Here is a 27821-nt window from a genome sequence, read left to right on the forward strand (position 1 = left end):
GTGAGTCACCAAGTAACTCACTCATCTCAGTTTGCGGTTCCGATGCCAGCTGGGGCAGGAATTAAACAGCAGAAAGAGAGGAAAACACAAAAAAGAAGATTCAAAATCAAAGACATTTTCCACTTTCACTTGAGAGAATCAACCGCCTTCTTTGTTCCAGTGTCAGCCCCTGACCAACTTCAAGTGTCCCCCCTCTCCACCACCAGTTTGAAAGTAATTTAGGCTAACTTTAAATTTTCATACAAAAAAATATAAAATTAAGTACAAATCCCCTCATTTTCCCAAGTACACTTCTAGAAGTAACTGCTATAAGTTTGTTCGAGGTCTTTCCACACCTTTTCTATGCATTTGCTAACATTCACAGAAAACAGAATGTCTTCTCTTTTCACTCAACAACATGTCTCTCCATGTTAGAATATAAGACCCACTCTTAAAAAAAATAATAATTTATGGAGGTGAAATTCACACAACATGAAATTAACCACTTTGAAAGTGAACAATTCAGCGGCCTTTAGTACGTTCACAGTGTTGTGAAACCACTACCTCTAGCTTAAAAACATTTCCATTGTCCTAAGTCACTCATTCTTTTTTTTTTAACTGAGGTACAGTTGGTTTACGACATTATATTAGTTTCAGGTGTACAACATAGTGATTCAAACATTTTATAGATTATACTCCATTTATAGTTATTATAAAATATTGGCTATAATCCCTGTGCTATACAATACATCCTTGTAGCTTATTTATTTTATATATAGTAGTTTATACCTCTTAAGTCACCCATTCTTTTTTTCTTTATATCTTTATTGGAGGATAATTGCTTTACAATGTTGTGTTAGTTTCTACTGTACAACAAAGTGAATCAGCTATATGTATACGTATATCCCCATATCCCCTCCTTCTTGAGCCTCCACCCATTCTTTTTAATGGCTACAGAGTTAGTGTCCCATAGTCTGGATGGACCACATGGATTTAATCAACCTCCAACTGATGGACATTAAAATCGTTTCCAGTGTCTGGCTATTATAAAAAGTGCCTTAGTGAACATCCTTTATGTATTTATGCTGGTATTTCTGTAAGGCAGATTCCTTGAGTAGAATTCCTTGGTCTAAGAAGTATCAACTTCTTAACATTTGATAAGTACTGGCAAATTGACCTTCAAATAGTCTGTTCAACTTCATAGTCTCCAGAAAGGTATATGACAGTACCTTTTTCTACACACTCATCAATAGGATATTATTATCAATCTGATAGGAAGAACAAATACATCTTAATTTCAGTTTCATGTTTCGAACATAAGATTGAACATATTTTTATGTTTTTATTGAAAAATTTCCCAGAGTTGGAGACTTTTTTCCTGTTGCAGTTTGGGGGAAAAAAAGAGAGAGGTGAGCTATACTAGGGGAGCTCTATCTCTAAGAATTCCTGGTTTTGTCTTTCCTTTGTGATTGCTGGGCTCGGGTACTAAGGGGGAAGGGACAGGGATGAAGTTCACCACGTATATCACAGAGGGGCCGTACATACTTGCCCATGCTTAGTACTTCTGATGAGTTCTCTCTGATCCTCACAACCACCCTGAAAGGTGAGAGTTTATTCCCATCTGGCTGATGATTAAACTGAGGCTAGGGAGGCTAAGGTATCTCCCCAGCTAGGATTCAAAACCAGATCTGTTTGACTCCAAAACCTGAGCTCTTTCTACTACGGGACTGTACCTGCTGTTTACATGCAAATCATGCATCGCAGGGAGGTTTCAGTCAGATGGGACTCAGCCTTCTTGGAGTTTGAGTCCAGTTAAGAAGAGGGAATGTTGGGCTTTCCTGGTGGCGCAGTGGTTGAGAATCTGCCTGCCAATGCAGGGGACACGGGTTCGAGCCCTGGTCTGGGAAGATCCCACATGCCGCGGAGCAACTAGGCCCGTGAGCCACAGCTACTGAGCCTGCGCATCTGGATCCTGTGTTCCGCAACAAGAGAGGCCGCGATAGTGAGAGGCCCGCGCACCGCGATGAAGAGTGGCCCCCGCTTGCCGCAACTAGAGAAAGCCCTCGCACAGAAATGAAGACCCAACACAGCCATAAATAAATAAATAAATGAATAAAGCCAGAAAACATCTTTAAAAAAAAAAAGAAGAAGGAATGCATTTGCTCAGTTTTAGGAATAATGACTGAGTGGCTCTTGGACCAATCAAACCTCAGATTTACACCTTTAATTTGGATGGATTAAAACAAACATTTCGTCTTTTTAAAACTCCACTTAGAAAGGGGAAGGATGCTGAAAGGAAGAATCCCAAAGAAATAAAGAATGCTGGACAGAGGTGTGGTTAGGAGCTGGCTGGCCCTGGAGACAGCTCACAGCCAACCAGGCCCAAGCCATGGGGGGTTGTTCATGACAGTGCTGGCCACACACCACACCTGCACCCCTCCCAGTCATCAGCACAGCTGGCCACAGGTAGATGAGGGGATGGGAGCTAGCGGAGAAAAAGCGACTACTGCTAGGAGGAAAAACCCAAAGAAGAGGAATGCCTTGAGAGAGAGGAGAACAGCCGCATCCCTTCCAGTGCCCCTGCCACTGCCCATCCCCCTGCTCTGGCTCTCTTTCACCATGTGCTGTGTGATACCATTGACCGGTTTGTTTCTGACATGTCTGTTTCCTCCCAATAGAAGGTAAGCTCCTTGAAGACAATGATGTCTATTTGTTCTGTTCACTGATGGATTCATCAACACTGGCACATGGTAGGACCTCAACAATTTTGCTTAATGAATGAATGTCGTTGCTTGTATGTGCTGGGCTCTGTGAGTGGGGCTTTAGAGCCCTGCTATGCCCAAGAGGTGAGGATTCCTACTCTTTTTTTATAGATGAGGAAACTTGAGGCTCAGAGAGGGTGATTCTTTGCTGAAGGTCATGCAGCTAATGAATGGTGCTCCAGAATTTAAACCCAGGTCAATGGTGAACTCAGGATGACAATCCACGTCTGGTCTATTTGAGTCCAACTCTCCCCACCCCTTGCAATTTTTTTTTTATATGCTTTTTTTTTTAATTAATTAATTTTATTTTTGGCTGCGTTGGGTCTTCGTTGCTGCGCGCGGGCTTTCTCTAGTTGCGGCGAGCGGGGGCTACTCTTCATTGCGGTGCGCGGGCTTCTCATTGCAGTGGCTTCTCTTGTTGCTGAGCACGGGCTCTAGGCGCACGGGCTTCAGTAGTTGTGGCACGAGGGCTCAGTAGTTGTGGCTCGTGGGCTCTAGAGCGCAGGCTCAGTAGTTGTGGCGCACGGGCTTAGTTGCTCTGTGGCACGTGGGATCTTCCTGGACCAGGGCTCGAACCCGTGTCTCCTGCATTGGCAGGCGGATTCTTAACCACTATGCCACCAGGGAAGCCTCCCCTTGCAATTTTTAACCAATATCCTACCCTGCTTCCTCTAGGGTAAAATTTAAAATGTGTTGGAATGCATGTGCCCAAATAGATGAGTCTCAGGCTACTTCTCAGTCTATGATAGGGAATCTCAGCCTTGCCACCACTAACGTTTTGGACCAGCATATTCTTTGTTGTGAAGGGCTGTCCTGTGCATTGAAGGATGTTTAATATTATCCTCACCTCTAACCACTAGATGACAGTAGTGTCCCCCCACCCCAAGCTGTGACAACCAACACATCCGCAGATGCTGCTGAATGTCCCCTGGCGTGAGAAATACTGGTTCACGGTGACAAGGAGAGGCTCACTTCAAAGTAAGGGACCCAGCTTGGAAGGGACTGGATTCAAAACAGAATCATGTACATAGGTGCCCCTAGTTATGGGGATTCTGGGCCTGGACTGAAAAATGTTCCAGGACAAGCAAGAGTTTCCATGAGGGAATCTGGGCCAGAAAATGAGTCAAAAGCCCAAAGCTCATAATTACTGGCAGCTAAAATAACAATGGCCATAGCAGGCACAGATACTGCAGATTTAGGAAATGGGTGCTCATGTTTATGCCTGAACTGGATATATGGAAAAGATGCTGTAGGTGGGAAAAGGGGGCCCCTTTACACGTGTCAGAGGAAATGTAAACCCAGCATGTTAGGCATGATGGAAGATTTGGTTTGTTAATGCTGCCTGTTCCGTGGGGTGCTCCCTTGTCCTTTTCCCAAAACAGAAGGTCTCTATGGCCAAAGATAACATGCTCCAATAAAGAGTTCAAGCCAGGGAAATTCTCTACATTTACCCTTGCTATTTTGTAGCAGATAGCTTACTATTGAATGGATTGACTTACTTCACTCTGTATGACAGACTCTAGGTCCATCCACCTCACTACAAGTAACTCAATTTCATTTCTTTTTATGGCTGAGTAATATTTCATTGTATATATGTGCCACATCTTCTTTATCCATTCATCTGTCGATGGACATTTAGGTTGCTTCCATGTCCTGGCTATTGTGCAGCAAAGCACACAATAGGTTTTTTCCCTATAAAGTGGTGATGAATTCTACCCTGCAGAGTTGTGAATGAGGCCACGAACATAAAGGACCTTGCACAGAGCTTGGCTTGCTGTAAATACTGAACTAATGAAAGATGTTAGTACTAAATTTAAAATGACAAGCTTTAAATTGCAATAGTCAACTATTACAACAGTCTAATTATTATTGCAGGAATAGTAAAGATGCTATAAATACTGAACTAATGAAAGATGTTAGTACTAAATTTAAAATGACAAGCTTTAAATTGCAATAGTCAACTATTACAACAGTTTAATTATTATTGCAGGGCTAGTAAAGAACAGCAGAAAATCAGGAGTTCCTTTTAACACGGAATACAGGTTACTCCTCAACTACATCCTTACCTTCCAGACAGGCAATAAGTACAGTTTCTGGTTGCTTCCCCCAACACACACACACACACACACACACCTCTACTCCTTGAGCTCATTCTCCACATCTGCCAAATAACTTAGGACCAAAGATTTTATCAGCTGTAGAAAGTATATGACCTTGGATCAAGGGGTGATATTTGAGGTCCTTGGAGAAGAAAATCATGGTTGCCAGCCCATGGAGATTAAGCACATATGCTGGTACTCTTCCTACTTACTTCTCAGATCTAGATGGCATCAGTCTTTCCACACTCCTTCCTCAAACCTGAAATGTCCTCTCTCCCCTTCATCCTCATCATCTCTGAGCCATTCCAGGCCCAACACAAACCCTTGCACCCTTGCCCAAAGAGAGGGAGAAATGTGACTATGAGTCTAGAATTAGGATGTAAGAACACAAAGAAGCAATTCTGTCCAAGACAGATACATATCAAAAGTAGAGGCCTGATGCTCAACATCACTAATTATCAGAGAAACGCAAACCGAAACTACAATGAAGTATCACCTCATACCAGTCAGAACGGCCATCATGAAAAAGTCTACAAACAATAAACGCTGGAAAGGGGTGGAGTAAAGGGAACCCTCCTACACTGCTGGTGGGAACTAAAAATAGAACAACTGTATGAGCCAGCAATCCCACTCCTGGGCATACACCCAGAGAAAACCATAATTTGAAAAGATACATTCACCACAACGTTCACTGCAGCACAATTTACAATAGCCAAGACATGGAAGCAACCTAAAGGTCCATCGACAGAGGAATGGATAAAGAAGTTGTGGTACATATATACAATGGAATATTACTCAGCTGTAAAAAGAACGAAATAATGACATTTGCAGCAACATGGATGGATCTAGAGATTATCATACTAAGTGAAGTCAGACAGAAAAAGACAAATATCATATGATATCACTTATAGGTAGAATCTAAAAAAATGATACAAATGAACTTATTTACAAAACAGAAACAGACTCACAGACTTCAAAAACAAACTTATGGTTACCAAAGGGAAAACGTGTGGGGGTGCAGGATAAATTAGGAGTTTGGGATAAACATATATGTACACATTACTATATATAAGATAGATAATCAACAAGTACCTACTGTACAGCACAGGGAACTCTACTCAATATTTTGTAATGACCTATTTGGGAAAAGAATCTAAAAAAGAATGGATATATGTATACGTATAGCTGAATCACTTTGCTGTACACCTGAAACTAACACAACATTGTAAATCAACTATACTCCAATTAAAAAAAAAAAAAAAAGTAGAGGCCTAACACTAGTGCTATCAGATGGCTTGGTGTTTACACGCTTTGACCAGAATTCCACTTCTGGCAATATAATGTAAGGAAAGAAAAAATAAAGACATATACAAGATTTGTGATCAGGATGTTTAAAGCAGTACTATCTATAATGGTGGAAAAATGCAAACAATTTAAGTATTCAACAATAGAAGGGTGATTAAATAAACATACATCCTTTTGACAAAATACTATATGAACCCATTAAGAATTGAGATCATGAAAAATATTTAATGACATGAAAATGTCTTTATACTGTAAGGTTATTTTATACTGTTAAGACAAAAGCAAGTTAAAAAATAGTATGATTACAATTTTGTTTTTAAAAAATACTCACACAAGTATATAGTAAAAGAAAAGATTGCCTGAGTAGATACCAAAATGTTAATAGAAGTTTTTTGGTGATGGGAAGATGGGATTACAAGAACTTTTATTCCCTTTCCTGTGCTTCTCTATATTTTTCATTTTTAAAAATGATGTTATATAATCAGAAAAGAAAGCCCAATAGGAGGTATTTTTAAAAAATAGGACAGGTTGGGCGGGAGGGACAAGCACTGAGGAGGCGAGCCGGGCAATGGCGGGGATGGCGCTCAAGAGGCTGATGGCCGAGTACAAACAATTAACACTGAATCCTCCGGAAGGAATTGTGGCAGGGGCCCAGAAGACACCTGTTTTGAGTTTGGGGTTTCTCCTGCCATCCTGAGTTTCCCACTTGATTACCCGTTAAGTCCTCCAAAGATGAGATTTACCTGCGAGATGTTTCATCCCAACAGTAAGTGCTTTTGAAGTAGTTTCAACAGTTCCAGGAGAGGCCTAGAGATTGTGTGCATATGAGCATTCATGGTATACTGCTATTCTGCTGTGTGTTTGGAATTTTCCATAATACAAAGTTTAAAAATTCATTATGGTCAGAAGAGTTGATTGAGGAAGTCAACAAGTTCAAGGTGATTAACTGTAAAATGCAACTATGAAGAGGATTGTGGGTAATTAAAAAAAAACTAATAAGGGCTTCCCTGGTGGTGCAGCGGTTAAGAATCCGCCTGCCAATGCAGTGGACACAAGTTCGAGCCCTGGTCTGGAGTATCCCACGTGCTGTGGAGCAACTAAGCCCATGCGCCACAACTACTGAGCCTGCGTGCCACAACTACTGAAGCCCTCGCGCCTAGAGCCTGTGTTCTGCAACAAGAGAAGCCACTGCAATGAGAAGCCTGCACACCGCAATGAAGAGTAGCCCCCGCTCGCCACAACTAGAGAAAGCCCATGTGCAGCAATGAAGACCCAATGCAGCCAAAAATAAATAAATAAAATAAATTAAAAAAAAAAGATTATATTGAAGATAAATACATTCTTTAGAACGATACCTGTGATGTAGTTTAAAGACAAATACAGCCAATAAACTGATTGAATTGTGTGAGTGTGTACTAAGAATAGCCTGGCCTTTTGATGTTCAGATAATCAATACAAATAGTTTTAAAATCTAGCCTTACTGTAAAAAAAAAAAAAACAATAGGACAAATGTCATAAAAAAAATTCAACACAGAGTTATTTAATAATATTAAAATATTTACAACCATTAATAGGAGACTGGTTATATAAAATAAATCACATCATGTTGGAATAATATATACTCAGTCCATTAAAATATTTTCCAAGAATAAGTGTGATATAACACTTCCCTTAAGGCATAATAAAACTTTCATCCAGCTAAATGACAAAGGGAGGATGAAAATAAAAGAGATAAACAAGATACACCAGGTAAAATGCAAAAAAAAGAAAAGACAAAATAAAATCCAAGACAGAAAGCATTAAAAGAAATAAATAGAAATATTTAATTTTAATAAAAGGTACAATTCCCTCAAGAGAGTGTAACAATGATGAAGAGGAACCTTTATACACCTAACTGCGTAACTTGGAAATATGTGAGGCCAAGACCAATAGAGATACAAGAAAAACTGATCATCCACAGTCCGTGGGGGCCACGGGGGGGAGGTTTAAATCCAAAGGTAAACAGAAAACACAAAGATAAGGCTGGAAAGACTGTAACACCAAATTAGGTCCAGAGTGTGTAAGTTTCATAGATAGACCTAGAATAACACTGAAAGGAAGTTATAAAATATTAACAGGGGTTGTTTGGGAGTGGAATCTTTCTCTTTCCTCTTTTCTGTATTTTTCCGTAATGAACATACACTTTATAATGGAAAAGAAATACAGTTCATGTTCAAAGAGAACGCAGGGCTCAGTTACGGTGCAAGGAACCCGGCATCCCGTAGCACGCCCTGGACTCGGCCTAAACGAGTCCCCCAGCCGCACGGCCGTGACGGGGAGGTGGACTCAGCGAGCGACCGGCCGAGGCAGCTCGCCTTCGTCACTCCACATGAGGAGTGAGCACACGCCAGCCCCTTCCAGAGCTGGGCAGGCCAGTGAGGGGATTTATAGGCCCAGAGGGATCTAGACCTCTGTGCTCCCGTCTACCAGCAGCGCTAACCTCCCTGCTCACAAGCAGATGGAGCGCCGTGCAGTCGGCTCTCCCTCTCTGACCTCCACAAGTGCTGCCTTTGTGCTGAGGCCCGAGCCCCCAGTCCACAGGGGGCATGGGGGGCAGGGAGGCCACAGAGAACAAGTCCCGCAGTGTCTTGCTGAACTGCCGCTGCAAGGACCACTCACATTTGTGACTGGGCTCGTAAGCTTTTTGGAAGAGGCTGCCAGCCCCGCGCTCTCTCGATATCCTCCTGGGCTAACCTGTGGCCTCCAAGGAAGCCAGAGGAAGGACTGCTAAGTGTTCTATTATTGATGAAAGCGTCATGTTTGGGCCTAACTCATCTCTCCTCCTATGATAAAAGGAACCCAACCTGAGGGACCTAACTGGATATCGCAGGGATGTGTACGCCTCTAAGGTGTCAGGAGCCAGGGACAAGGGATACTGCCACAGAGAAGCAACCTGCTCAATTACAGCAATGAGTTGTTTTGGGAAGTAGAAAAAAATAATACACACATATGGGTAAGGAATGAATGACTACCGAGAGGCTTGGGGCAGCGCTGTACTCCTTGTTTTCTGTTTCTCTCCTCTTAGAATGGGCATCAAGACCACCACAGGCAAAATGGGAAAGGATGTGAAGTTGGCCTACTGAGCACTCCTTTGGGGCCTCTCCCTCCCTCCCCCCGCCAATCCTCCCTGCTCCTCAGTCTATATTAACACCTATCCCGCTCCACCTGGGGGAGGAAGCAATAAAGTCAGGAGGCAATTATTGGGATGCTAGGACTGGAAATAATTCTGCAGAACTTGCACTGCATGTGCCAAGGTGACTTACAGGGAGATACATGGGGGCAAGACGGCATTCTCCGTGCTTCGCAGGTCATCCTGCAAACATGGCTGTCTAACTCTGCATACAACCTCAGGGACATATTTCCATTTGCTGACCACTCCCCCCACCAAGGACACACTCACAGCATAAAGACATTGTTCAAGTTCTCTCTATGTTCATGTGCATAACCATTATGAATAATTATTCTGTTTCTACCGGGTTGTTTCTGTCCAATAAATGGAACCTGGAGCTAGCTATTTATCGTATTTTAAACGAGTAAATAAAAAACTATTTTGCCAAAAAATTTTTTTGAGGTTTTAGAAACCAATTTCCACCTGTCAGATTTCCCCCCCTCACGTCTGGCTTTCTCATCTTTGCCTGGCCTCAGTCTGTTGGATTTCAGACATGGCTTGATTTCCTTCTGTCCCAGTTCTCTAGGTCAATGCAAATTTGCAAGGTGATCAAATATTTCCTGCAGTGTTCCCTGTGTGGGATCTGTGTAGGGCAGAAACAGGAGAAAAGAAATAAAAGTTGCCTGGGAAGCCAAAGGAAAGATTTTGAAGGTATGACAATGGAAGACCTTAAAGCATTGTGCTTTGAGTCGGGGCTGGGCTGTGGTGAGGAGGCATAGACAGTGCTCTCCCTGGACCCATGAGCATAAACACGGAGTCTACAGGCCAGGCAAGCTGATGGCAGTGAGCAAAGAGGCCAGGTGTTGGGAGGACAACTGGGAGAAGTGGGGACATTTGTAGATGACAGTTGGCTGGCTACTTAGGTACAGCTCATAAGTGCCATGTGGGAACACAGGCCCAGCACTGCTAGGCCTTCCAATTCCTCAAAAGAAGCCAGAAGTCCAGATTCTTACACGGACTGTTTTGATTTCTAAACGTTAGCTCAAAACAATGTGCAGCCAAACAAAACACAATCGAGGGCCAGATGTGGCCACAAAGTTGCCAGAAGGCAGCTCTATCCAGGATGTAAGCAACGTGAGGGCAGGAGTTAGAGCCTGGTGCACGATGAGGGCCCACTTAACTCTTGTGGAATGAGTGAGGGCCTTCTTGGGGCAGACGGTGGACTCTCCTCAGAGAGACAATGGGAAGAGATGGCTGGCAACACGGAGGTTGAAATAACTACGGTGAACTTGAGCCACAGCCACTGGGACGGGAAGGAAAGCATGAAATGGTAAGAGACAGGCTAAAGAATTTTCAAAAAGCAGAACTCAGCAAAAGACCAGATGTGCAGGGCTAGGGCAGTGATGATCTTCCAGTGGAAGCCTGTGATGAACTTGGCCAGAGGGCTTAGGGACTGGTCACTGGGGAGAGAAGGTAAACACACTTTTCTTCACTAGCTTCAAAGACCTTCATCTGGCTCCCCAAGATGACCTTATTGTTTTTCTCCTCCATTCTCCCACAAAGGGGATCAGGGGATAACCAGGGGCCCAGAGATTCCAGCACAGAGCCAAACCCATAGCTAATGAGACAATGAGGTGTTCATTCGGGAGAAATATTAGCAGAGTTAACAGAGGAATGGGCAGGGAGGGATCTGCACTGGTGAGGGACGGCACCTATAGGAGAGTGGGGAGAAGAGCTGGGGCTGTGCACAGTCACAGCACGTTGGCTGAATGGTGTGGCAACAAGGACCGGAGTGGGTGAGGGAGACTTCAAACAGTTCTCAAATCATAGATTTCACAGCATGGGACATAAACCTTGGGTGCTGGTCCACAATTTTTTTTTTTTTTTTTTTTTAGAAACTCTTTTTTTTTTTTTTTTTTGGCCACACCACACGGCTTGTGGGATCTTAGTTCCCCAACCAGGGATTGAACCCATGCCCTTGGTAATGAAAGTGCAGAGTCCTAACCACTGCACTGCCAGGGAATTCCCTGGTCCACAATTTTCTTAATGACTCAGAAAGTCAAGATAAAAATACCGCTAAGCAAAAGTATTCAGGACATGTAAGAAACTGGCAGACTCAAGACTACTCCTCAGCTGAACAAGGTGAGACTTTTCATGGCATGACTTTCGTGGGTCTCAGTCTACAAGAGGATTTTTATGATTATCATATTGGGCCCAAGGCCTTAAGACAAATCTCAATTTTCACTTTAAAAGATAAACTTTATCAGGAGTTTACGAACAAGAACTACAAACCACCTGTTAACCAAAGAATTATTATAGTAGTTAATATTTACACCTTAGCTGGTTAGGAAGTTAGTGGTTACTAACTACAGGCCAAGGCACTATGCTAAGTCCTTTAAATGCACTCTCCTGTAAATCTTTACCATGATTCTATAAAGGAGCTCGTAGCATCATCCCCCAATGTATCCATGAGGAATAAAAGCAAGACCTAGAGAGATATGAAGTTATCTGCCCAAGGTGACAAAATTTTGAGTGACAGAGCCAAGGACAGAAGTGAGATTCTTCTACTCCGGGGCCCTTGTTCTCAGTCAGGGGTCAACAAACATCTTCTGTAAAGGGCCAAATAGTAAATATTTTTGGTGTTGTGGGCGATATGATCCCTTTCACAACTACTCAACTCTGCCTTTGTAGTGCAATGGCAGCTACAGAAAACACATCAACATTTAGGCATGCCCGTGTTCCAGCAAAACTTTAGTTATAGACCCCGAAATTTCAATTTCATATAATTTTCATGGGTCATGAAATATCATTCCTCTTTTATTTTTTTCCCAGCCATTTTTAAAAGTAAAAACCATTCTTAGCTCCAGGGCCATAAGAAATCAGGGGGTGGGCTGAGTTTTCTCCCACATGCTATAGTTTGCAGACACTGGTCTAAATCACTAGGCTCTCCTGCTCTCCAACTTACATCATGTGCTGGTTCCCTTGGGAGGCCCATAGATATTTTAGGACAAAACCTATGATAGCGCATCTGGATGGGGCACAGGACTGTGAAATACAATTGTGAGGAGCCCAACAGAGATGACTCCTCCAGTTACACCTTGAGGGACTCTGCCTGACACCAGTTTACAGCTTGAAAACATCTCTTTCTTCCTTTCAGTCCCCTCACTTGCTCTCTTCCGTTGAAATAAGCCTTGATTCATGTCAATCTGAAACCGGGGGAGGTTCTAGGTAGGACAGGGATGTCTCCTCCCACACAACGTGGTTTTCTGCAAACATGAGCCCACCGTGTCCTTCTTACCTGCAGGGTTTGGCTGAAGCGCTTTAACGGTGTGGCTTTCACGGGTGGGATGAGGTTTGCTAGGGATGTGACTCTGGAAAGAGGTTTGACTCGTTTATTACTAGGCTCCTGTAGGGTTAAAAAAAAAAGGAAAGGAAAATGTCAAGGTCAATTACGAAGACAACATAACTCCACTATACAGTCATGTCCCACTCCACAAGCTGCTGGCTGCACACCGATCTGTGGAATGTAAACAGTGCTCTGTCTCACTCCAGCTGTGTGGAGGTGACCTGGCTGAGGAGCCAGGGAAGAAGAAATGGCAGAGGGATGTCAACAGAAGCAGCCTCTGAGTGGACAGCAAATGGGCAGGGATCTCTCCTTTCCCTTCACCCCAAATATATCTGCCAGCTTTTAAATCAGAGGCTTCTACTAAACAGCATCATTCTCTTCAACCCCTCCTGTAGGGAAAAGCTGCCTCAGATTTCCCATCCAATGACCTTGTCAGGAAGTTGTCTTTTGATGCTTCTGGTTTCATCTTTTTAAAAAACCTTTTCTCCAACTTACCTGAAGCCGCTCTCCAAATTTCTAATATGCAATGGCTTTTCTAAAGCACGAAAAATCCTTTTTTTTTTTTTAAGTACACCAAATTAAAACAATATTGTTTAAAGAAGTTATTCTATTGCTAGGCTCTTAACAAAGCATCTTTGTATCTACAGTATATTTGAAATGCACATATTAATAGTTATAAATAACAACCAGACAGCAAAAGAAAATGTATAGAGAGAAAACCCTACCATGAGCATCAGTTTTTATACTATACATAGCCACAAGTTTTGAAAATCACTTCCACATAAAACGTGCAAATCTGCAAGTTACCCCAAACCAAGCTGATGGATGCGGGGAGCCTACCCATACCAATGACTCTGCAGATGAGAATTACATAAATAAAAACAACAGGCTGTGGAAAAGAGAGAGACGACAGACAAAACACTTTCCAAAGACAAAGAGAACAGTTACCCTTATCTTCCTAAGCTCCATCTGACCTGCAGGAGATGCTTGACAGCACATGAAGACACCAAATTTTAATGGAAAAAACCAAACTTGCCAATGGTTGTGGCAAAACTCAATCATTTCCAAAGGGAGCCTCAAGATGCTCATCTTTCTTTTTCAGCCATTGCCTTCAAAGTTTTGAGAGTTAAGCCAGAACTTCAGATTCTCCAGAATACCCCTGCAGGGTGTTTTGAACATAGTAGGTGCTTGGAAAAATCTTGCCTGAATTTGGAGTTCTGCCGAGAAACTCTCATGTCAGTTTATGCCCTTGCCAGCCTCAGAAATCAGAAGCATTCTCTGAAACAGACCCAACCTTTCTGGCATTCAAATAGAAAAATTAAAAGGCCTTTTAAAAAGCACAAAACAATTCCACAACATGGCCAGGAGTGACTTCATGATTTCTCGAAGCAAATACTTCCAAGACGGAGAATCAATCTGGGCTGCCGGGTACCTCTCCAGCCTCTTGGTATGCTGAGCTGAACAGACAGCAGGAAACTCTCCGAACACTGGGAAGGCTTAGTTCCAAAATGCAAAGGATGAATCTCTCAACATGAGAGACATCGCATTACAATTATTTAAATGCTGAAGAGAAAGATCCAATAGCCCTTCTGCTTCTAGGTGACAGCGCCCTTCAAGGATGCTCCCTGTCCAGTGCCTGGCTCCTGAGTATCTGTGCCCAGAGGAGGATTTTTAAAATATTTTTTTACGTCAGAGCTCCACTACCAGCGGGCATACTGAATATACACACACACACACACACACACAGCCTCTTGAGCATCTCTTTTTTTTTTTTTTTTAATACTTTATTTATTTATTTATTTATTTATTTATTTATTTATGGCTGTGTTGGGTCTCTTAGTTTTCGTGTGAGGGCTTTCTCTAGTTGCGGCAAGTGGGGGCCACTCTTCATCGCGGTGCGGAGGCCGCTCTTCATCGCGGTGCGCGGGCCTTTCACTATCGCGGCCCCTCCCGTTGCGGGGCACAGGCTCCAGACGCGCAGGCTCAGTAGTTGTGGCTCACGGGCCCAGTTGCTCCGTGGCATGTGGGATCTTCCCAGACCAGGGCTCGAACCCGTGTCCCCTGCATTAGCAGGCAGATTCTCAACCACTGCGCCACCAGGGAAGCCCTCTTGAGCATCTCTTGAATGGCTCCTGCTTTGGCTGGAAATGCCAGAGTTGTGATATACCACCTTCGGTGGCACAAACTGCATTGCAGCCAGTGAGAAGATGGGGGATTTCCTAGGGGATCAGGACTTGGTCTCAGATAATCCTGCACGTACCTCAGAGCCCATTGACTCCTAGGTCTCTGTTTTATTAACGGCTAAATCTGCTAGGTCACAGATTCTATATCAAACTAGGGAAGTTGAAGGGCAAACGCCAATTGGCTTCTCTTGCTTTAAAAAGGGGCAGGGAGCCCTGCATGCTTGGCAGGATGAGGGAAGATTCGGCTCTGTTCCACTTGCTGTGTCATCTTTTCTAAGGTTCTGCTGACTTTGCTGCCCATTTTACATGAGCCAGTCAGATGGGTGTTTTTCTGCACCGCTATAAGATGTATGCACAGTGCAAATGTTGGCCCCTCTGCAAGTTGTGTGCAGTGTTGCTACATGAGATTGTAATTAAAACTCCGTTCCTAAGGCTTTGCCCATTTGGAAGTAAACACTGGGCTGCTCTCTGGCAATGTGACATTTCCAAGTAACGAACAATCAAAACAGAAACCACTGCTGCATGATTTAGTGCTTGATGCAGCAAAGCGGGCAGGTGCAATTTCACAACCAGAACATTTACAGGTTATTGAATCTATAGAGGAGGCTTTATGCCTGACCCACATGAGTCAAATATAAATTATGGTGTTCTCCTTGAGGGCTTCAGTGAGAATAGGAGATTAAAAAAATTCTTGGCCTAATTTGATTTTTCTTTTCCATTTTACTCAGTATGTCTCAAGCTACATTTTACTGCTGTCTAAAAGGAGCCTCAGGGAAAATGTTTCCAGATTCTAGTTAAATAGCTCTACTGAGAACTAGCAAATGCAATAAGAGGGATGCTTTCAGGCTTTACAGAGAGATGACAGAACACAACCTGCAGAAGCTTCCTAATCCAACAACTCAGCTGCCAGACCAAGCTGGGCAAGGTCACTGCTAACCCCAGGAATGAAGTGTCCTGTTTCAAGTGCAGACACCACCCTCACCATGCAATTTTAAGACAGGGCAGGAGGACATCTCACTAAAGAGGTTAGAAAAATAAAACAAAAAAGAAAAAGGCATTGAGTATTCTGTGTGGGCAGTATTTTCTGAATAACAATCTTTTTGCATGTTTTCCAGACCTTCCAGCTTTTTTTGTTTTTCTTGTCTTATTGCACTGGCTAGGACTACCCATATATTGTTGATTACAAGCTGAAATAGAAGGTACCATAGTCTAATTCCGAATTATAAAGTAATTATTATGAAGGTTTCATCATTAAGTATTGTATTTGCTGAAAGCATGGAAGAGACACCCTTTATCGAGTAGAAAAAGTTCCTTCTGTGCTAACTTTGCTGTGAATTTTTATCATGAATGAGTACTGACTTTTATCAAATATTTTCTCTTCATCTTTCCAGAGGACAAGGAATGGGAAAAAAGAAGGAAGAGGTGGGAAGAAGGGAAGGAGAGGATGAAGAAAGGTATAGAGGTCATATTTTTCATAAAGGAATTGATTCAGCAATTTTAAATATCTCTTGTGCTTGAATTACAAACAAAGGAGAATAAAGCACTCCATGTAATTTTATTTTTAATGTGAGATTTAATTAAATAGATTTTAATATTCCTTCCCTAGGGGATACAGTTCTTATCCTCTCCTTATTCTTCCCCCCAAAAGATAAAAACCAAAGCACATTATATGCAATGTAAGAAAATGCCTATCATATCAATATAATTTGGCACTATTTCTTATTCCTTAAAAAATAGTTCCATTCTAATAGATGTGGCATACAGGAAACCCTCACTCATTCTCCCTGCACTTCATTTTTGCAGCCAGAGTGGGGTTGGAGAGCAGTAGGAGAGTCTTTCACATCACATCTGTAGCTTCCCTGAGACTCTGCTTTTACTGAGTCACAAACACGGCCCAGGAGGGGCCAGAAATGCAGCCATTAGTGCAGGACTGACTGCTCTATTGCAGGGCAGCACTGCTCTTGGATGCCCTACACCTGGCCAGGAGAAAGAGAGAGGTGAGAAACAACTGTGCTAGCAGATGCTTTTGCCCATGAGTTGATGGAATCATAAAAAAAAGTCTTTCAAATGTTTAGAAACACCAGGAAGCCTTATGCAGGGCTACATTTGTGTGACGGGAGATGTGCTGGGAACTGCACACCCAGGGGTCATGTGTCATCCAACAGTAACCCTCTAGGAGGCTTTCATCATCCTCATGTTAAACAGGAAGTTACGATCTCAGAGTGATGGAGAAGCTCTAGAATTATTACATAATAATAATGAGCTCATATTCATTGCAGGGACTCTTTTCTATGCTTTACAGATATTTACTAATTTATTCTCCTAACAGCCCTGCAAGGTAGCCACTATTGTGATCCTCATCTTAAAGATGGGGAAAGCTAAAAAAGGTGGCTAGGATTTAAACCTAGGCTAGGGAGGCTGGATCCAGAGCCCATGCCCTACTCCAGGGCTTGGCTAACTTTTTTGTAAGGGGCCAGATGGTTAAATATTTTAGGCTTTGAGGGCTGTCCAGCCTTTGTCACAACTACTCATCTCTACCATCAGCCATAAACAGTATGTAAATAAGTGAATGTGACTATGTTCCATTAAACCTTCATCTATAGACATTAAAATTCGAATTTCATATAATTTTCACATGTCACAAAATATTATTCTTCTTTTGCTTTTTTTCGACCTTTAACAAATACAGAAACCATTCTTGAGGGCTTGAGGCCTTTTTTTTTCCCCCTGCTCATTAGAAAAAGGAACATGAGTTTTGCTGGAGATCCCCCAATTTTCAATTAAGTATTTTGCTCAGTAGAGGACACTGTAGAAGATTCTAGAAAATTAATTTCCAAAATACTGTTTTCTGACAGCACCTTTACTATACTAGGCAACATTCAAAATGCTTAGATCCTGAGTTCCACTTCCAAGTACTACTGAGTCAAAAATAAGGGGTAGAAATCTGATTTTAAGATGGTATGGGGTCAAAATGCTCCATAATACAAAGATTTATTTCAATGGACAGAAAACAGTTTTGCGAATGTACTAGTGAATGCTGAACTGCAGCAGACAGGTGCCATCTGAGATTTTTACTTCAGTTGTTAGTGAGGACCTAGTGAGAAAGGATACTGAAGAGGCAGACATGACCTAGAATCAACAGTAATTAGAAGAAACCTGGTCCCACTACTGAATTTCAATAATTCTCAACTGATATAGGCCAGAATAGGGAAAGGTCCATGTGGATGGGAAACTGAGAGCTGAGAGGGCTACCTTGAAACATTTATTAAAGACTCAGCAATCCCACTACTGGGCATAGACCCTGAGAAAACCAGAATTCAAAAAGAGTCATGTACCACAATGTTCATTGTAGCTCTATTTACAATAGCCAGGACATGGAAGGAACCTAAGTGTCCATCAACAGATGAATGGATAAAGAAGATGTGGCACATATATACAATGGAATATTACTCAGCCATAAAAAGAAATGAAACTGAGTTATTTGTAGTGAGGTGGATGGACCTAGAGTCTGTCATACAGAGTAAAGTAAGTCAGAAAGAGAAAAACAAACACCGTATGCTAACACATATATATGGAATCTAAAAACAAACAAAAAAATGGTTATGAAGAACCTAGGGGCAAGACGGGAATAAAGATGCAGACCTACTAGAGAATGGACTTGAGGATACAGGGAGGGGGAAGGGTAAGCTGGGACAAAGTGAGAGAGTGGCATGGACATATATACACTACCAAACGTAAAATAGATAGCTAGTGGGAAGAAGCCGCATAGCACAGGGAGATCAGCTTGGTGCTTTGTGACCACCTAGAGGGGTGGGATAGGGAGGGTGGGAGGGAGGGAGATGCAAGAGGGAAGAGATATGGGGATATATGTATATGTATAACCGATTCACTTTGTTATAAAGCAGAAACTGACACACCATTGTAAAGCAATTATACTCTAATCAAGATGTTGAAAAAAAAAAGAAAAACAAACTTCTAGGTCACCACAAATATTCTCATGTTCTCACTTCCCTTGACACCTCCTACTGCCAAGGCCTTCCCACCCTTTCATTGTATTTTGTTGTCATATCACTATAGTTTCCTCCAATCGGTGACAGTTCCTCAGGCTTTTGTGACAATGATACTTTTGAAGAGCGCTGGTCAGTTATTTTGTAGTATATCTCTCAATTTAGACATGTCTGATGCTTTCTCATGATTGGATTCAGATTATGCATTTTTGGCAAGAATACAACAGAAGTGATGTGCCCTCCTTGGTACATCGTATCTGGGGGACATGATGTCACTATATCTTATAACTGGTGACACTAACCTGGACGAGTTGGTCAAGGTGGTACAAGGGGTTGAATTGTGTCCCCCACAAAAAGATATGTTGAAGTTCTACCCCCGAACCTGTGAAAGTGACCTTATTTGGAGATAGGATTTTGGCAGATGTAATCAGGTTAGGATGAGGTCATATTAGATTGCAGTGGGCCCTAAATGCAATCGTTGGTGTCCTTATAAAAAGGGAAATTTAGACAGAGACATACAGGGAGACAGCATATGATGATGGGGGCAGTGATTAGAGTGATGCGTCTACAAGCCAGAGAACACCAAAGATGGATGGCAAACACCAGAAGCTAGGAAGAGGCAACGAAGAATTCTCCTGCAGGTTTCAGAGGGAGCATGGCCCTACTGACACCTTGATTTTCGACTCTAGTTTGCAGAAGAGTAAGAAATAAATTCCTGTTGTTCTAAGCCTCCCCTCTTGTGGTACTTTGTTACAACAGCCCTACAGGAGGTATCTGCTGGATTTCTCCATTGTAAAGTTACTACTACTCCCTTTGTAATTAATACACATAAGTGGAAGAGATCCTTTGTGACTACGGGCATCCTCTGGAATTCAGCTCTGCAAGTGTTCACCCAGCATCTGCAAAGTGGGCTTCATTGAAGGGTACACGTGTCACCCTTGGGGGAATGTCTCCTGGCTTCACAGAGAGAACCAGAAGGTTGATCCAGGCAGAGCACCCAAGAGAGTAAGCCTTGGCTGGAGTGGGGCAGGTGAGGCGGTCAGCAGGCAGAGCACAGTGGAACACAGGGGCATGCAGGACACAGAGGCAGCAACGAGGAGTCCTTCACAGAGCTGTCTGAGCAAGAGGGGAGCAAAGAAGGGGAGCTTCTTTGGAGCCTGCAAGTGACTCTTCATCTTATTTTTTTGGAAATAGAAAAAGACAATAATGAAATAATTGTTCCTAACTCCAAAATTTCCATTAAAAATTTTTTTGTTTGTTTTCTTTTCCCTGGCACAGAGCTAACTGACCTGGTGTCATTTGTTACTAGAAGTTAAAAGGCAAATAATGAGGCCCAAATTCCAACGGAAACCTGGCTTCATTGATTAGGCCAAACGCATTTCAGAATTATCGGTTTCTAACCCACAAGGTGAGCAAAAGGTCTTCAAAAGTAGAACTATAATATCCCCCTAAAAATGCTTATAGGTGATTTCAACAAAGGTCCCACAGGCTTTGTGGACTCTGCCAAACCACCAGGAACAGCTCTGGGAAGAATTCCTGATACCTTCCTCCTGGCTAATCTCAAAGGTGGAGACCACACCCTTGTGTTTATTTTCTCCAGCTGCAGGTTTGGTTGCCTTGCACTGTGCATCCAAGGGAGATTAGATTTCCTTTTTGATGAAATGGCCCAACTCTCTCTGCATCAGATGCTATAAGGAAAACATCCTAATTTCCTTCTTTAAAAGAAAAAAATGCTTTTCGGGGGCTTTGTTTTGTTTTGTTTGTATTTTTGCTACTGGGGACTAAGGAGAGCCTGGATAAATAAAATCCACAGGACACTCTGACTTAGTTCAGTCTCATGGCCAAGCTGTAGACAGGGTGTTGGATTGTTGTGTTGAGGAGCTGACAATTTCTCCAGCCTCCCCTCATGGCAATGCTAAAAAGCAGTGATGGAGACATCACAAAATGGTCTGGACAGATCCACAGATTAAACCATTGACTCTTGGGGCCGTAAAACTGAACACATTAAGGTTGGGGAGATGATCTTTATTCCATGTATATCAAGTCTGTTTTGGCTTGAGCCAGTCTGCGCCTATGGCCTCTGGCCAAGGTCAGCCTGTGAGGTGGTTGCTTTTAGGGGGCTGTTGCTTAGGGCAGGAGCATCAGAGGGGGATGCTGGACTAAGCTCAGACGCTGCTGGCATAAGCCTCTGAAAGTATGCTGAGTTCCAGCCCCAAACAGAGCTCCCATCAAATGCAAGTAAAAAAATGAGAAGAGAAAGAAATCACACTTTATGACAATTCATGTGGTCATCCTGGCTTCATTTCCTCCAGGCCTCCCCTGCTTCCTTCAAGTTCAAAGCACATGCTGGCAAAATACTATTGCTCTCTAATATTTGTATAAACTGAATGGCAAAATGAAGGAAATGTGAGTGTGGGGCGAGTTAGACGGATTTCATCCAGTTTACTCTGCTGGAGCAATTAATTTTACTACAAACTCTGAGAGGGCAAATGTTACTGGCATACCATTTTGTTTCTGAGGGAGCACCTCAAGCAAGTTATTATCTTTATTCCTCTCATTATCATTGACTGTTTGCTCCCACATTGGAAAAGTAGCCTGTTCTTCTCTGCCATGGGGATATTCATTTTTGCTGAATGGTGGTTTATGGGCCGAAAAACAAAAAACAAAACAAAACCTTGGAAAATAATTCAGTAAAATATGGGACTTTCCGAGAGCCGAGGTGGGCAGCAGCCTAGGTTACGAACAAAATCTCTTAGCAGTGCCAGTAAAATAAAACAGAACCACTGTTTCAGACACTGTATTTTTGGCTAAGGTTTCACTCCTCAATTACTTTCAAAGTTATTCGTTTCAGTCAACATTATAAGGGTAAGTCAACATTTGTCCTGGCAGCAAGCCCAAATTTATTTTATTAGTCTGCTACTGGTTAAATTGGCCCATGATTAAAAATATCTAATAAATAGCCCTAAAATATTGGAGTTTAGTAGAAAACCACATTCACTTTCTCTTACACAGGATGTTACTATTACTTAACCTTGGGCAGAAGGAGAAATGCACACCCTCACCCCGATAAGTTCCTTTTAGCAAACGCTAGCCCATCGCCTGAAACTCATTCTGGTCATGCCCAGACATGGCACTACAGACCTTCAGAGAAAGAGGAAGCTAAATATTTAGCTCTCTCTGCGGTCTCTGGCTCCACATATGCTTTCTGATCATCAAGCAAAGCTCTTACTCTGTCAAGGAGAAAGGGCCAGATGCTCAGAGCTGAAGCGCTTTAACAGTTCGACCTCCTGGAAAAGTGTGAGAGCTGCCAGCAGACTCAAGCCTCTGTGGCCCTTACAGGGAAGCCAACCTTAGGCCCAGAAGATGTTTTCTCATGAGTAGAATCAGGTTATGTCTTTTTGCCAAGAATGCCACAGAAGAAATGTGCCCACAGCACGCCACACCCATCTCCAGGTCTGGAAAATGGGGTCAGAGCTGCACATTCCTGGGTGGGGGACGCCAAGAAGTCAGCCGGAGGTGGCAGTGGTGGCCTAATCACAGCCACAGGCCAAGAGGAAGGGCTCTGTAGTTCTGGGGTTTCGGGCAGTCATTTCCTATTGACTTCTTGGAAACCCTTGGGTGGGATATAAATTCTGTATTTGTTTATCTCTGTAAAAGGGATTCCCTGGCTTCCCCTTGGGCTGGGTTGGAGGGGTAGGGGGAGAAGAATGCACTGGGGATTCCACCTCTGCTTCAGGGTTTGGGAACTGGTGTGTACAGACCTCAAGGGCACTTTAAGGACATTTGCTGAGGCTTCCCTGGTGTTTAAGGATGAGCAGAAAGCCTCTGCTGAAAGTGACAAAGTTCTTATCACTCTGGCCCCTCAAATGTGTTGATTCTTTGCAAAGGATCTAAGGATAAAATATGAACCAACCTTTCTGGCCAGAGGACAGTGCCCTATGAACTGAATACCCTATGACCTTGGGCCAACGATATAACCTCCACGGGCTTGGTCTTATGCCCTGGGAAGTGAGGGTGGCTCTCCGACCCTCTCACAGGGTTGTTGGGAAGGTGACATGAGATCATGTGTGTAATGTGCTCGGTACAAGCCTGTCCCATAAGTTGTTGCCTGTAAATATCAAATTATTGCCTTGAAACTGTGATGTCCAAGGAGAGGTGTGATCTCCACCCCACCCCCCCAGCCTGCTCTCATTCATTCCCTGCAGCACTGATTTTGCTCTGAGTCTCCCAGGGACAAAGCTGGTGCTCCATGTTACCTGCCACTATCTCACCAATGACATGCTCTGGCCACCGAGGACTCGGGCTGCTATGAGACCACATTTTGATTCTACATTCCTGCCTTCCCTTTCTTCCGGCAGTTTTATCATCTGTTTAGTCAAGCTCCAGCTGGATAGAGCAAAACTGGGAGTGGTTTGGCAAGATGCAAGGCTACGTCCAAGTTGAGAAAAACATCAACCGTGAAATCCTAAGATAAGAACCTGAGTGGTGGAAGTACACCCAAGTGGGTAGTTCTTGAGGTCTACATCGAACTCCTCCCACCCACCCCTCCCCACCCCACCTTGCTGAATTATGGGCTAAAAGAGCTGGTCTCCAATCTTGCCTGATCCCACTACTATCTGGGATTAGGCAATGATAGGAATTCTGGGTGTTCAAGCCATGTCAGAGGTGGAAGGTAGAATTTCTCCCAAAAATAACATGTTACTTTTGGCTTCCAGAAAGGACCATACACAGATCCACTGACATGTCCTCTCTCTTATCTACCTATCATCCTTTGAAGCTCAGCATTATCTTAGCTTCCCAGAAGAGGAAAAAGTACAGAGATGGAAAAGGATGCACAGATCTCAATCTCAAAGGAAGGACAGCGTGTTCCAGCTGAATCTGAGATGATCAAACACGTTGCAGGCAAGCAAAGCTAACAGCTGGGTCTGCCATCTGACTGAAGACGAGGCTGAGACGAGGAATCCCACATTCAGCTGCTGGGTAAAACCTACAGGGACATCCGACCAAGGGCACCAGGTCTTCAGGAAAAGAACACGGACCCCCTCCTCTTTCTGTTCTCGACGAGAACAATGATTTTCAGCAGTCAAGCCTTGCAGAGATGTGACTTCCAGAGAGAAACAGAAAATACATTTGCTGAGCTCCCTGGTAACCCCAGCTGTCCCTCCTAGCACGATTTATCCTTTCAAATCATTTGATCCACGTGCATCCTCAGCAGCACACGCCTCCACTGAGAATCAGGGAACACTGCACTTGGGTGTTTTAGAACAGTCTGCTCTCGACTGGGAACAGAATACACTGAAACCTGATTATTCAAAATGGAAAAAGCTACCAGTCACACAGCCACAAGGGATTGACTGAATTGGGAATAAAATAAAATATTTTAAAACCTTCCTGCTTTGGCTTTCAGCTGACATCTTACCACCCACTAAGCGATGGTTTGCAGAAAAATAAGGTACAAAGCATGCTGTTCAGGAAACTGTGAGGTAGGTAATCTACAATGGATTCATACGGCCTTGCTGTTGCCCCGCACACCACAGCTGAGCAGATGAATAGCTTCAAAATGTTACTCCTTGGGAAGTGTGTGTGTGTGTTTGTGTGTGTGTTCGTGCACATGCAGAACACAAGACTGAACTTTAAGACAGTTTTCATTCTGTAGCACATTTTTAATGACAGGAATTTAAAAATGCCCACTAACAATGGATTTTTCCAAAGGCTCATAACAAACCCTGGCTCTCACTGCTGTACACTTGCAACCTTGAAACATAGTGATTATGTGTTATTTCTAACTCTCAGCAATTAATATGCAACCAGATGTATCATTATCTACAGTCTATTAAAATTCAGAAGCCTGTGCATTTGAAAAAGAATGTATTGCGCTGACAAAGGAGGCAGAAGCCTCAGAGACCCAGCTCTCTCCCCACATCACACACAGTTCATTTCAATTACAAAGACACAAGAGGGAAAATGAATAAACAATGGCAGTTGACTTAAAAGAAGTAAATACAAACCTGTGATTTGGTTGTTTGGTTTTGCCACTGGAGACTCAGTGGTAAGGGCTGCCAATAAAAGTTTCCAGGAAAGACAAAGGCAGTTTTGTGGTAAAAGAAAAATGTTCTTTATTCCTGAAGTAAAGTGTTCCTGTGGCAGAAGGGGGCAAAGTTCCCATGAGTTTTCCAGCACGGGCCAGCTATAGAGGGAAGGGCTCCTTTGGGAGACTACTGAGGGTCTAACCTGACAAACATTTCCCCAAATCCCGAAGCACCCCCAGGGATGGGGGGAGGCTCATTTACCAGCCAGGCGCTCCCTCCTTCTGCCCCACCATTTAGGAGTCGGGCTCTGGGTCGCTCCTGAATTTACAAAGCAGGGCTGTGCAGAGGGGTGGCAAGGGGCCGCCTGGCCCTACAAAGCCTCCAGAATTGCTACTAAATAAACTACATGCTGCCAGGGCCCCAACCTACGCACAGATTCTAGCAATTTTCTACAAACAGAGAAGTCGGTCATCCCACACCTGACCCAGGTGTAATTCTTCTCTTCCCATTTTGTCAAGAAGAGAAGGAGGGGAACGGGGTGGGGGGATTGCAAATGGGTAAAGGGGGTGAGCTGTATGGTGATGGATGGAAATGAAACTTTTGTTGGTGAGTATACAGAAGTCAAATAGTGTATACAGAAGTCAAAATATAATGTTGTACACATGAAACTTATATAATGTTGTAAACCAATGTTACCTCAATTAAAAAAAAAGATATCTGAGGATTAAACTAATGAAAACAACAATAAAAATTTTTTTTAAAAATAGAAGAGGGGCTTCCCTGGTGGCGCAGTGGTTGAGAATCTGCCTGCCAATGCAGGGGACACGGGTTCGAGCCCTGGTCTGGGAAGATCCCACATGCGGCGGAGCGACTAGGCCCGTGAGCCACAATTGCTGAGCCTGCGCGTCTGGAGCCTGTGCTCCGCAACAAGAGAGGCCGTGACAGTGAGAGGCCCGCGCACCGCGATGAAGAGTGGCCTCCGCTTGCTGCAACTAGAGAAAGCCCTCACACAGAAACGAAGACCCAACACAGCCATAAATAAATAAATAAATAAATAAATAATTTTAAAAAAAATAGAAGAGAAGGAAGCACTATGTAGACAATGAGGGACCCCTGGCTGGGGAGGAGGAGGTACCAAGAGCCATGGGGTCACCTGGTGCCAGATGCTGGCACACACATACACTCGCTCATCTATTCCACATAGCAATCCCATCACCCCATTTTATAGAAGAGGAAGCAGGCGTTTAGAGAAGTGAGGTGACTTGTCCCAAGTCATACCCAGTAGTTAATTGGCAGAGCTGAAATTCAAATTCAACTCTATCTGACTCGAAAGCTTTCCCGGCAACCCCCATACCGGCTTCCCTGGATACACAACTTCCTTTTACAGTAACAACATAACAGTAATAATATTGAGGGCAATTTTGAGCCAGGCTGTGCCAAAGTGTGTTCTATGCATGATTTCCTTGCTTTCTATTAAGTCAGTACTATTAATATACCCATTTCACAAAGCAGACAACTGAAGCTCAGAGGGGTTAAGAGCTTTGCCTGAGGTCACAGAGCTGGCAGTGAGTGGTGGAGCCAGGACTGAGCACAAGGCTGCTAGACTACAAGGCCTGGGTTCTTAACCACAGCACTGCTCATTTCCTAAGCCAGGTGAGGGGAGCCCTGAAGAAATCAAAGACTGTAGAGGCAGAAGAGACTGATGGAGGGAGTGAAAAAGTAGGGGCTGTTGGTTTGACATTCAAGCCCTGTCATTCTGGAATCAGCAGCCCCTCTGGGGTGCTCCCCCAGCATCTTAGGGTGCCCAGCCAGGCACACAGGCGCCATGCTAGTGTTAAGGGCAGGCCTGGGGACTGGTGTGTTAGCATCCAGCACCAGGGGGTTCATTGGATGACCCCCTCCCAGTCTGCCAAACTCCCCCAGTGAGGTTGCCAATTCACCACCCAGCTTTCTGCTGATTGACAATCACTGCCTGTACTTTAATGTTGTGAATGACCTCACCAAACTCAAGGAAAAGTTCCTTGAGGGTCAAAAGCATGCCTTTCTCTTCTTTAAATCCAGAAAAAAAAAAAAGAAAAAGCTAGGTAGAGTCTGGTCTTCACAAATATTTACTGACAAGCAAAGAGCACTGGGAGTCATTTTTAGTTGTCCAACTCTTCAGCAACTTGTATCCCTCATGCTATGGAGTTTCCCCACATTCCTAACAAAGGACCTATTTATAATTAAAGTGTGCTGCTAATGAGTAGGGCGTGAAGAGCTCCTAAAGCAACCTAATCCTCCTCACCTTCCCTGGGTCTGAGTCTGCGGTTGGAACGTGGGTACGGTTCCCGATGATCTGTGTCAGGTGGGAGCTGGCCTTGAGGATGATGACACACACTCATCTCCCATGAGCAGGGAGCCTCTCTACCCAGAGCTCACACCCCACCCGCTACGGGACAGTCATTATGCGAACACTAGAAAACCACACTAAATTTTTTCATCCTACCTGGCAGGAATAAACGTGAAGCTTGCCAGTGTGCTTGGAACATCTTGTTTTTCAAAAAAATAATGCCCAGTGCCAACTCGGATCCCTGGAAACTGGGTGGGTGTTTCCTAAAAGGAAGGGGTGACCTTGCAGCAAACCACTGGACAGGGATGTCCGTCCACAGCTTCCACTCAACTGATGGACACGCACAACAGATGCTGCTGAGGCTAACGGTTTGTGGAGCATTTGCTCTGTGGAAGCCTTCTGCGTGCCCATTGCATCTTCACAATTCCCTTGGAAGTTCTCATTTTACACATGAGGAAACTGAGGCTCAAAGGATGAGTCACTGGTCCAAGGTCTCTTGGCTCACAAGGGGCCAAGTTTGGGATTCAAACTCAGCTCAGTCTGACCCTTAAATCCAAGTTTTTAATCACTATACTCACTCTATGGCTGCCCCAAATTAAAATGCAATCTTGTTCAATCCTTCCCTCAGGGTGAA

General features: G+C 43.5%; 1 protein-coding gene across 5 annotated transcripts in view; it reads right to left on the bottom strand.

Annotated features, from left to right (window-relative positions):
* ARHGEF3 (Rho guanine nucleotide exchange factor 3) overlaps positions 1–27821 on the bottom strand; it is a 309373-nt gene that overhangs the window by 28121 nt on the left and 253431 nt on the right. For all 5 annotated transcript variants that reach the window (XM_059939953.1, XM_059939957.1, XM_059939952.1 and 2 more), the window contains one exon: positions 12592–12699. In XM_059939953.1, coding sequence (XP_059795936.1) covers positions 12592–12699 — 108 coding nt within the window. The remainder of the gene's footprint in view (positions 1–12591; positions 12700–27821) is intronic.

Source organism: Balaenoptera ricei, chromosome 11, assembly GCF_028023285.1.
Source record: "Balaenoptera ricei isolate mBalRic1 chromosome 11, mBalRic1.hap2, whole genome shotgun sequence".
NCBI lineage: Eukaryota > Metazoa > Chordata > Mammalia > Artiodactyla > Balaenopteridae > Balaenoptera > Balaenoptera ricei.